Here is a 12826-nt window from a genome sequence, read left to right as displayed (position 1 = left end):
CTTGGTGGCCTGTCTGTCTAAGCCACTGGTTCTCATCAAATGACCCTTTCACAGGGGTTGCATATATCAGCAATTTACATTATAATTCATAACACTAGCAAAATTAGTTATAAAGTAACAATGAAAATAATTTTATGGTTGGGAGTCACCGCAACATGAGGAACTATAAGGTTAAAGGGTCAAAGCATTGGGAAGGTTGAGAACTCTGGTCTAAGCAATGAGCATGGAACCCAAAGAGCTCTGCCATAGGACTCTGTGTTCTATGATTTAGAAGTTATTCAAATAATGATCTGAATCCAATATGTACATTCAAGAATACATGTTAGAATAACAATTATCCTACATAATTTAACCTTTTTAAGAGTCCATTTATAGGGAAAATTTACCATAAGATGTCAAGCATGAGGGGCTATAACAAACTCTTACTTGTGCTTAAAACAAGGAAGTCATTTCATCTAAAATACATTTCCCGTTCATTCCATTTTCAGCCATGTTCTATATTTTCCCTGCAATTGTAAGAGAAATAACTTTGTTTGTTTGCTTTGGCTTTGGTTTTTCTTGAGACAGGGTTTCTTGGTGTAATAGGAATTCACTCTGCAGACCAGATTGGCCTTGAATTTACAGAGATCCACCTGCCTCTGCCTCCCAAGTGCTGGGATTAATGGTGTGCACCATCACCATCCAGTGAGAAATAACTTTTAAGGATTGCAGACAAAATACCAATATAATGAATTAAATGTGGGGCCGGGGATACAGCTCAGTATTAGGAGTGCTTGCCAAGCAATGCACAAAGTCTTAGAATTTATCCCTAATAAAGAGAGAGAGAGAGGAATGGGGTGAGGAGAGAAAGAGGCAGGTGACTCTAAATATGGGCTGGAGATGTACCTTAGTGGTTGAGCATTTGCCTAGTATATGTGAGGGACTAAGTGGGATCCCTACACCACAAACCAACAAAAATCTTAAACTTCTTAAGAGAACAGAGTCAGGCAGGAGCTGAGACGGCTTGGTGGACAAGCATCAGGACCAGAGTCTGGATACCCGAACCTACGTGAACTCCCAACAGGTACAGCATGCTTGAATCCTAGCACTGGAGAGGAAGAGAGGAGGGATTCCTGGGGCAAGCTGTTGACTGAGGTCAGCAAGTCACCTAGTCAGACTAATCAGAATGGGTGAGTTCTGAGTTCGGCAAGAGCCTGAAGAAAGTGGAGTGACTGAGGTCTGGACATACATGTGCCCCTTATACACCTGCAAACATGCACACATACATGCATGGATACCATACACATAGCCACAACAAAGAAAAAAAAAAAAGAAAGGGAAGATCAAGTTTCCAAGGAGCTTTGAACACTTGATGTGCAGAGAACAAGCTATGGCATCTTCTGTAACACACCACCACATACATGTTCTAAAGGGGCTCTCACACGCATATCTGTACCATAGCTTTGAGTGCTTGACGTGCAGAGAACAAGTTATGACATCTGTAACAGACCGCCACACGCATGTTCTAAAGGGGCTCTTGAGATACACCTGTACTACAGGAAGGAACCTTTCGGCGTGGTGTCTGCAGTCCTCCCTTTTAGTGGGAAAGCTCAAACATAAAGGAGACAGGACAGTGCAGCGCTCTCCCACCGGCCATCAGTCAGTTTCCATAGTTACACGTTCATGGCCAGTTTTACATCATCTACCCGCCTTTTCCCCAGTGAGCCTAAAAGAAAATAGCATTTGATCTGTAAATCTTTCAGTTTCTCTGAGAGAACAAGATTAGTTTTTAATATAAGATTGATATTTACTAGGATTTCGTCTCCCTAACCTTACTCCTACCATGTTTAAATAAGACTATTTTCCTCTATTGTGTCTATTTTCCTTCCAAGGTAACACTGATATTTATTTTCTGATTCTCCTTAAATCAGTCATGAAAGAATTCTTAAAACCACTTACATACAAACAGGTTAGCCTTTTGTTGTTGTTTTTAAAACACCAAATAGAAAAATATTCCTGCCTGACCTTTTAATATCATTTTAACTACATTGACCTAAGTCTTTTCAGGGCCACAAGTTCAAAGAATATTTGTTTCATGAAACTTTTTTAACAATCACATTTTATTAGCATATGTTAATTATATCTACTAAGGCAGTGGTTCTCAACCTGTGGGACTCGACCCTTTTGGAGGGTCAAACTACCTTTTCATAGGGTCACATATCTTGCATACAATACTTACATTACAATTCATAACAGTAGCAAAACTACAGTTACAAAGTAGCAATGAGAAAATTTTATGGTTGGGGGTCACCACAACATGAAGAACTGTATTAAAGGGTCGCAGCATTAGAAGGGTTGAGACCCACTGGATTGAGGGGTTTCGTTACAATATTTTTATAAAATTATATATTTTGATTCTATTCACCCCTATTACCTTCTCTTGCTCCCCCCCCCCCCACTGATCTCCTCCCTCTTGTCAACCAGCCCCACTTCTATTTTCATGTCTGTTTTTGGTCTGTGACATTCTGAGTCTAGAGTTACTTCTAGGAGCATGGTGAGGGGCTGGTTAAGGTGATGAGTGATGGACCAGTAGTTACCTCCCAGCAACCGCTAACTGCCTATTCGTCCTTAGGGAGGAGTTGATTGTGAGTATTCACTCCTTCAGGAGAGCTGTAGGACCAGGAAGCGGTGATGGTGGTAAAAAGGAAGCAGGATGCACTTTTACTTTTATAGTCATTGTAACTAATAAAGTCACAAAAGACCTCCATGAAGGAATAACAGCGGAAGCTTTGGAAACCCCAGAGGCCTCTCGGCCTTAGCCTGGAAACCAAACACATTCTTTCTCAAAGGGCTTCGGCTCCGGGAATGACTGTTAATAGGCTCCAAAGACCTAGGACACCCCCTCCCCAAATCCTTACAGCAACCATAGGAAGGAAATGGGTAAAGGAGAAGACACACCAAACTTGCATTTTGCATAAAGTCAAAAGCATTTAGCTCCCAGGTGGTTGGTTACCTTGTAACGAGTCTGTTCCACATCATAGATCTTCTTCTCTGATACCATTTTCGGGGCAAAGAACTTGGCTAGCTTCGCAAGGTAGACTCCGTTCCGGAGCCCTTCTTCCAGTTCAGTGGTTGGTGGCAATTCTTCAACTAAGCAAACTTCCATCCATCTGAAAAGACCATAAAACACTGAAGTGATTCCAGGCAGGTAACATTCTGGAAAAGAGACACACAGTGCTTCCCTGTGTGCTGGAGACACCGTGGGAGAAAACAGGCCTCAAGGATCTTTCTGGAAGGGTAGACTTTCTGGGCAGAACAAGGATTCAAGACAGGAGGTGAACAAGAGAGTTTAGTTGAGAGGTACAGAGCTCACTAGTGGGTCAGGGCTTGCCAAGCTCACCTTTGTCTGAACCTCTGCTAATTCCCGTCAGTGTCAGAGGAGTGGGGGGACGCCAAGCCATTTTGTAAGGGTGGAATTAGTCCTGCTGGCATGGACTGCTGGCATGTCATGAAAACTGACTTTGGGCTTATGAGTTGGGCAATTCCTGTAGGAGCTGTGCCTTAGGGAGGGGACAGTCCAGCTGACTCGGTGAAGAGTGGCCACCAAGGAAGCCAGGACCATGGGAAATTCAGCAAGTGGCTCAGGTTGCTTAAGTAATACACAGGAATACATTAAACATACCCACATTTTAGAGGAAGATATATTTCCCACTGCCCTCTAAAAACTTTTTTTTTAATAGATCAGATTAAATCTCAGGGCACTGTGCCAGTACTTCAGAAAGCAAAGCGCCAAGGTCATTGCTGGCCTGAGGACACACAGTGGGCCAGAGGCCAGGGTAGTTCATGCTTCACATTGTGCATTGGAAATCCTAATTATGAAGAAAATGGTCCTTCTGTCCCCTCCTGAGTCACACCTGCCAAGACTCAGCATTCTCAGCAGAAGAGTCCCTGACTCCACCCCCTTCCCCCCTCCCCATCACCATTGATTCACAGATAAATACAGCTGTGGGTGTGAGCCCCGGACCTCCACAGGCCTGTTCCTAGAGAATATGGGCACAGCAAGCTCAGATTCCTTCAACACATGGCAGACAGGGAGCACTGTGCTGTGATCCTAACACCCGACCTGACCCAAACTGCAAATGCTAAAAACAGCTGTTCTTCCTGTGGCTCTGAACAGCAGCTTTGAGAAACTTGACAGACTCCTAAGAAGTAAGGAATAATTCCTGACTGGTTATTAGACACAGAGAAAATAGAATATATGAGAAAATATAAATAAAAACCCTTATTTCAAGAGAAAAATTTCTTAGGCTGATTCCTGCAGCATTTCAAAATATGCATATACATGTATATGTATACTCACACATGAATATGTAAGATAAATTAGCACATGTGTATATAATAATATACACAATAATTGAGAATACAATGTATTATCAAGGAAAAATAAGAGAACCATGTAGGGATGCATAAAGGGCAGCATGGGGTTATCCCTGGAGTGATCAGGGTAAACTTAAAGATGGGATAAAGACCTGATTTGGCCTACATTGGCAGGCAAGGAAAAAGTGTGCAGCTGGGCTCCGGATAAACCCTAAACATAAAAGCTACCTGGCTGACTCATGGGGAAAGCTCACCGGGAGAAAAGGGAAATGAGCTATATATATAAATATCTCACGTTGGGTTCTGGAGGACCTCAAGCATGATACGTGATGACATCTGTTGCCATAGGAAGCGAGGAGCCCCTGGCAGCTCTACAGAAGAGGCGTGACATGTTGACAGCAGTAATTATAACCAATTAATCCATATAATAGATGCCCCGGAGACAGTGCTGGGGGACTGGGTGGGATGGAGGGAACTGGGAAGGGAAGAAAGGCAGGAAACAATTCAAGGAAAGCATGACACAGCCGGGGAGAGCTTCGGAAAGGGGTCAAAGAGGAAGTTCTACATTATCAGCCAGGGAGGGGGCACGGCAGGCTCTGTAGTCTCCAACATCTGCCAGGCCTTCTCTCTCCTCTGCTAACGGGAGGGGGACAGACCTAAATGATAAAGGGCTCTCTGTCCTGATATCTCAGAGCCCTGTGAAGCTGAAGAGCGGGGAAAGGTGAGAGCAGATGAGAATGTCTTTGCTTTTCTACATCTCATACACACGGTGAACAGGAGATGGTTGTTATATGAACCTTGCTTCATAAACCTGAACCAATATAATGGCCTTAGAAATAGAAAGGAATGAAGAGAAAGGAAGAAAGTGCCGAGTTTCAAGAAAAAAAAAAAAACGGCTATATTAAGAGCTACTGTACAAGCTAGCTTCCCGGCATTGTAACAAAAACCTGGTATAAGCAGCTTCCGAAGCGGGAAGGCCTGACCCTGTGATGAATGTCTGCAATCCCAGCTCTTTTTGCGACTGAGACAGAAGAATAGGGAGGAGTTTAAGGCCAGCCTAAGCTACATACAAAGATCTTGCCTCCAAAATAGAGAGGGGTAGGGTATCCAATAAAAATAAAGAAAAGGTTTAATCTGGCTCAATTTTGGCGATTTCAGTCCACGACTGGGTAGAGCTGTGGGGGGCATGGTGGTAGACTTTTTGTAGGGAACCAGAGAGCAATGTCAGAGAGTGTATGATGAAACGAATTGCTCAGCTCAAGGATAGGAAACATATCAGAGAGACCAAGGGCTACTGTTCCACCATGTCACCCCCTGCTCCCCCTCACACACACAGCAAAGCTTTTCCAAACACAGGAGCAGAGCATGTCCCAATGCACCCATTCTGGGAACTGAGCCTTTCATGCATGGGCCTCTGTGGGATATTCTGCATCAAACGTCAGCATCGAGTTTCTAACTTAGATAAACTAATTAGGGCATGAAGTTATTTCACAACAAAGTACAATCTGTTTCCAACCAATTATGTTTCCAAATAATTACCCTGAAAAATATTGTTTTTCATATAGCAATATATAAGTGCTTTGTAACAACTCGGTAATTGGGGTGCAGAGGGGGTACAATATATTGACAACTGGTAGGTGGAATACAGAGAGATATGTTGACAGTTGGGAGCAAGGAGAAGAATTCTAAAATAAAACCAACACTAAGTATAATATTTTAGAGTTGAGCTTGCTTAAAAAGGGAGATAATTGCACTTGTTTTGTCTGTTATTATATGCATGCAGTTGCCTTAAAATACTTATGATATAAAAAACTTAGGTTAGCTACAGCCTTTCAAAATCTAAACATGACAGGCTGGGGATGTTGTTCATTTGGTAGAGTGCCTACCTCTGACGTGGATGGAACCCTGGGTTTGATCTGCAGCTCTGGGGTAGGGGGGCTAATGCCTGTAATCTCAGCATTTGGGCGGTGAAGGCAAAAAGATCAGAAGTTCAAAGTCATCCTTGGTTACATAGAGAATTTAGTGTAAGCGTGGGATCCATCAGAATCTGCTCTACAACAGGAGAGTGGCGGGAGGGGAGGGATGGAGAGAGTGCATGCTAATGTTTATAGCATTAGAGGAGGGGCTAATTTAAATTTATCTTTTTCTTTGGAGTCCTTCTATGCCTGGCGACCTGTTTACTCAACCAGCATACATTTGTTTATCGATAATGTCTCTCTGATTTGCCGAGCATCACATTACCCTGCAGAACCTTTAAAGAGCTGTTTGAGTCCTGGATTTCATGCTTCAAAGGGAATACCACCCAGGCTTCATGTCCAGCCCAGAAAGAGGAGCTGGGGTTACCCATGGCAGATGAGTTTTAGCATTTTTTTTGAATCCTGATAATGTTCCGAGAAAACTTAGCTTTTCTGAAGTTCCTTAGACCCACAAGGACACATAACTGGAACATGAAGCAACTTGATAAAGTGGCCAAGAACTTTTGCTAGTGTTATCTCCTACTTTGAACTTCCCTGAACTCACCAACAGAAGAGTGCATTCTCCAGTCCAGGCCCACAGCTTATTAACATGTGTTAACAAGACATTCCCAGCTTCGTCCATGGCAGAAGTCATGAGTGTCATGCCTTGGAAACACGGTGTGCTATGCCCCCAGCGTAAGGTCAGAATGCTACATCACTGTTGGAGCGAATAGGTTCCTGCAGGTTTGTCTACTTGCTCAGTCTCCATCCGCCACACTTGGTAACAGCCATGGTGAATGGCCCAGGCTACCTTTCAAGAGAGCAAAAGCAACAAGATAGAGGCTGGCTATTGTGAGGCTGAGAGACTCTCTAAAGGAGTGCCCAGTAGGAACTGCCACAAACCTACATAGCATCTCAGCTCCTCTGGCAGGATACAGCTAGGAAAGAGCCACCAGCCAGGGCACGATCAATCCATGAGACCCTTCGACTGGGACAAGTGGCAGGTTTTGCCGACAGAATCACTAGTTAGCTTGGGTACCTGAGAGTGATCTAAAAGTATTGAAATACTTCATGAAGAAGTAGGAACTGGGACATGAACATTTCTAAAGAATGCATGCCATCTTGGGGTGGACATCCTAGAGATCTATCTCTTTAAAGCGTGTAGATGAGAACTGCATGCACAGACACAATGTTGTTCAACCCAAAGGCTAGGGGACAGCTATTCATAGTCCAGGGTCTATATCCCAGCTCACTGTAAAAGGGTAGGGCTGAGGTGAGGGAAATGATGGGTACCCACCCTAGGCCTGCCTAATACAAACATCCCATGGAGGTTTTTTGAAATACAATGTTTTAATGAATTACTTAAGAATTTTATACATGCATACAATGTATCTTGATCAAACCCACACTTCATTTCCTCCCCTAACTTTTCCTGGATCCATCCCTTGCTTCCCTACCCTCTCCCAACTTCCTTTGCTGAGTAATTCGAACGTGAGACCTATCACATATTATCTACCTGTTCTTTGGTTTGTGGACAATAGTTCTCATCTTTCCATGTTTTGGCCATTATGAGCTAATACTGGTACAAAACATTACTAAACATGTTGTCATCAGGACACAGGGTCTCATTCCTCTTGTGTATTTACTTGAGTAGAATTGCTAGGTCATATGGTATGATGGTTGATCTCAACTGACAGCTTGGTAGGGTTAAGAATCACCGTAGAAACAAATCTCTGAGCGTGTTCCTAAGGAATTATCTAGATCAGGTTAACTGAGGTAGGAAAACCCACCCTCAGTGTAGGCACTACCAATCCATGGGCTGCAGTCTCAGACTGAATAAAAAAGAAGAAATAGTAGAATATAAGCATTCCCCACTTCCTGGTTGGGACACAATGTGTCCAGCCACCTCCTGCACCTGCCACCAGACCTTCCCTGCCATGTTACACTGTATCTCCAGGAACTTTAAGCCCCCCCAAAACTCTTCCTTACAGCTCTTTTCTCACAGTGACAAGACAAGTAACTAATGCATACAGTGGCTGTATATTTATCTTCTAGGGCCTTATGCCTGTTTTCTAAAGCAGCTATACATGGTGGCAGGAGGAGCTAGGATTCTCTTGGATGTGGACACAGTTATTTCAGCATTGTATGTGAAAAAGATTACTTTTGTCGAATTGCCTTGGTACCTTCTGGACAGGTCACTTAGCTGTAAGAGCAGTGTGTGTTTCTATCCTCAGTCCATTGGCAGTGATATATCAAGTCTGTGGTTTGTGTATGGACAGTACATAAAGCTGGTAAATAATCAATTTGCCCAGACTTCCTGTTCTATTGAGACGTGGTATCAAGCTTGGCTCAGACACACACAGCATTGAAACTAGAACTGGCTCACCTCCTTTCTGTTGCCTCTGACTTTCCTGGGCGTACCTGCTCTTTCTGTTGGTGACTTTTACTGGCCCAAAGCAATAATGTGTGAACATCTCATCTCAAAACACAGGGTGAAGCCAGGCATGGTACTGCACACCTTCAGTCCCAGCATTTGGGAAGGGAGGCAGAGGCGGGAGGACTTCTGTGAGTTTGAGGCCAGCCTGGTCTTTACAGTGAGTTTTAGGGCAGCAAGGGCTACACAGCGAGACCCCGTCTTTTAAAAAACAACAACTACATAAACTAAGACCAAAACCCAAAACAACTTCCACAATCCATATGTGTTGAAGCTACTTCTTATGAACACCAGAAGGCTACTGGGGATCACCATGCTTCCAGCTGTGTTTCCTGTGTTTGCTGCCCCTCGGGGAAACCCCAAGTCACCTCCCAGCACAGAGGAGCAGGGACAAAGGGCAGCAAGAGGACCTCTCTGGCTGTCATTCCAAAAGAGGTTTTGGAGTTAGCCTTGTTGCTGGATGCAGCTCCGGGTGCTCATATGCAGCCATTGTACACGCAGGTGAGAACAGAGGAAGGTTCTACAAGAGCGGTGGGGGAAGTCAGGAGATGGAAAGAAGAGAAAGGAAAAGGTTTTCCTGCTTCCTGTTAAGGCCAAAAGACAAAAACAAACAAACAACAAACAAACAAACCAAAAACAAAAACACCACTATCATTTTGTCTTGCAAGAGACAAAAACAAAGAAATAAACCAAACAAAAAGCAACCTACAAAAATCCAGGGGCAAAGAGTCTATCCTTCTGCACTGGCTGTGCCTTGAACAGTACATGGAAGAGGCTGAGACATTTGCTATGGTTTCTACTCAGGAAATCGGAGACATAAATCTTGGCCTGTCTCATGCAGCAGTGGACGAAATAAATGTCCCTATGGTAGGACTGCTGGACAAGAAAATGCATTTTTTTCCCCTGCAAAACCCCTACTTCATGAAGTACCTTTTTCTATAAACTTTCAAGAGTCTCAAGTCTATTTCTCTCCCCATTGTTTAGGAAAAGAAAAAGCAGCACGTGGAACATTTTCTTCAGAAAGAACACAAAAAGCTCTCTTCTTTGCTCTTTATACGTAAAATAATTGGTCACTCTACCTTTTGTGCCCACGGGAAGCAAAAACATCAAAAATACAAAATTATGGTCCCATGGAAAACCTTCTTATGAGCTGCTGGCCCGTGTGCAGCTGCCAACACAATCCTGTCAGCATTATTAGCTCAGAGGAATGTGGGTGTAAGAAAACAACTGAACTCGGGGCACCCACGGGTCACCTTCCTACTCTCTTAAAAACTTGCTCAGTTCATTATAAGAAAGTGACATAAATCCAGTTATTTTCTTTAAAACATAGGTACACAAATACCATGAAAAGAACCCACAGGGCTGCTGTGGTAGGACATGCCTGCAAACCCAGTTCCCTCAAGCCCAAGGCAGGAAGATCTCAAGTTTGAGGTCAACCAGGTCTACACAGAGAAATCATATTCAAGTTAAAAAAAAGAATAAATATACAACTCTAGTGTCTATGAAGAATAGACTAGGCTTTTGGAAAATGATTTAGCAGAATTTGTTGAGTTTGACAAACCTTTCCCAACACTGTACCACGGAACATTGGCTTAGTTAGATGCTAATAGAGACAGCAGTAGACATACAGGTATAAAGGGTATGAAGGTAAGGTCTCAGAGGCACATGAGGAAGGATATTGGACACTGAATAAAGGCGGCCTTCATTATCAACTGGCAAAGCACTAGGCTGGTATTTTGTGTAAGGTAGCATTTCTCCGTTATGACCTTGAATGTTCAGTTGAGGAGAAGGTTAAGTACTGACATCACAGCCTGGGTCCTCATTTAGAGTAGGAACAAAAGGAGAAGAAATGAAAAATAAAGTGAAAGAAAGAATTGCTAATCTAATTCTAAACTAAAGAGAAGGCGAAGATTTGAAAAGACTGTAGCCAGCCATAGTTGCAAAAGATGTTAGGGTGTTCCCGAAAGCACACCAGTGGTGTGCTTAGACACGGACAGTCATTGCATAGAAAGATGACCGGCACATAGACTGAGCACGCACACCAACAGAAACATTACCTGCTTGAACCAAAGAAGATGACCGGCACATCGACTGAGCACGCACACCAACAGAAACATTACCTGCTTGAACCAAAGAAGATGACCAGCACATCGACTGAGCACGCACACCAACAGAAGCATTACCTGCTTGAACCAAAGAAGATGACCGGTACATCGACTGAGCAGCAGACACCAACAGAAGCATTACCAGCTTGAACCAAAGGCCACAGAGACAGAACAACAATGAAAGAAAAGGCATCACTTCCTGTGAGGGGACAGTCAGAGCTTCTGACTGCGAACAGACTTGATATGAGGCTTGGGCTCCTCGCTCATGAAGGCTGGGGGATGAGGCTGTCTCTCCCTTGTTTCTGTTGCCACCCAGGGCCTTGAACAGGCGCTGCTCTGCCAGCCACTGGAAGACAGAGCATCAGGTAGAAGGCTATTCTCACTCAAGCCTTAGATTTAACGTAACCCACCCTGTGAGGTTTGTGACTTCCTCTGGATCCGTGACCTTTGTCTTCTTTCTCCTTTGCGGAAAGGAAAGGGAATGCCGTCTTCCACCTGTCTTGTAATGGCATTTTTGAGACAGATAACTTACCGGGTTTTATAACTTTAATGGGGTTTTAACTTACCGGGCTTACAAGTTTATAAAGAGAACTTTTTTTTTTTTTTTTTTTGCCTCAAGAGGAATCATACCTAAAGTTTCACCTTCCCTTGATTCAGATGATATTGAGGTGAGGTTTGAGATTTAGCTGATTTTACAATGGTTTGAGACTTAGGTGAAGTAGACATGGTAGCTCACCCCGAACATTCCACAACTCAGCAGGCTGAAACCTGGAAGAAAGCTGAGTTCAGGGCCAGCCTTGGCTATATAAGTGAGTTCCTGTTTCAAAGACAAACAAACTTGGTGGGTCAGATGTGAGCCAATGCATTTATTCTTAAAGATTTATTTATTTTTATTTCATGAGTGTTTTGCCAGTATGTGTGTGCATCACTCACATGGCTATTGGTCGTGGAGGCCAGAAGAGGGCACTGGAGCCCCTGGAACTGGAGTTATAAATTGTCGTGAGCTGCTGTGTGGGTGCTGGGAGCTGAACTGGGTCCTCTGTGAGAGCTTTAAGTCTCTGCACCCCTGAGCCAGGCGTCAACCACATGATTAATGCACACAGTTCTTGAGGGTGTCTATGAGTACCTCTTCCAAATTATATGTTGAAGTCTTAATGTCTGGTATCTCAAAGTGTGACTATATTTGGAGATAGAGTCTTTAAAGAGATAAATTAAAATGAGGCCTTGTTTGGGTCCTAATCTAATCTGTCTGATGTCTAATAAGAAGGGGGATTCAGGACGATCACGTGGAGAGAAGGAGAGAGTCCTCAGAAGAAACCAACTGCACAGGCAGCACACTGCGGTCTTGGATCTCCAGCCCTGTTTTAAGCACAAAATCCATGCATGTTTCATTACACCTTCGCATGTAGCTTAAAGGTAATTTCGAGTGTGCCTGGATTTTAATTGTGACTAATACAAGAGGATGAGTGGGGCTTTCCCATTTGTGGCCTTACACCAGAGCTCGAAAAGTTTTAGGCTTTGGAGTATTCCACATTTTTGATTAAGGGTTTCGGATTATTTGTTGGACTTTGTCACTCAGAGTGCGACTCTGTGAGGATCTTGTTTGTCTTGAGAGGCACACAACACAAACTCCAGAGTAAGATACATTAGATTAGACCCACGCCCTGCCACTTATGAGTGTGTGTCCCCTGGCTAACACCCGAGTCTCAGTTCCTCGCCTGCGACACGGGGATAACAATGGGGTTGATGTAAGTTTATTGACTCCAGTTCCCAGTGCAATGGAAGTACCACCAGTGGCAGCTAGTCCGGCTTGTCAAACCCTAGGACCTTCCTCTGCCCAGCTGCCAGCCCTGCCAGACAGACTCCAGGTAGCAATTAGGCTAGTGAATGACTTAGTCAAACCGCTCCTTTACCACAGCCTGCCCATCCCTAGTGAATCCACTCCTCCCTGCATATACAGTTGCCCATACAAATTA

The 12826-nt window shown here is 43.8% G+C and overlaps 1 protein-coding gene across 1 annotated transcript in view; it reads right to left on the bottom strand.

The window, feature by feature from the left end:
* The window catches only part of Iqgap2 (IQ motif containing GTPase activating protein 2), a 283168-nt gene that overhangs the window by 138406 nt on the left and 131936 nt on the right, over positions 1-12826 (bottom strand). Inside the window, exon 3 of the mRNA XM_075976277.1 lies at positions 2993-3149. Coding sequence (XP_075832392.1) covers positions 2993-3149 — 157 coding nt within the window. The remainder of the gene's footprint in view (positions 1-2992; positions 3150-12826) is intronic.

This window comes from Microtus pennsylvanicus, chromosome 6, assembly GCF_037038515.1.
Source record: "Microtus pennsylvanicus isolate mMicPen1 chromosome 6, mMicPen1.hap1, whole genome shotgun sequence".
In the NCBI taxonomy this organism is placed as follows: domain Eukaryota; kingdom Metazoa; phylum Chordata; class Mammalia; order Rodentia; family Cricetidae; genus Microtus; species Microtus pennsylvanicus.
Note: the sequence above shows the minus strand (reverse complement) of the source record. Positions and strands in the feature narration are given on the sequence as shown.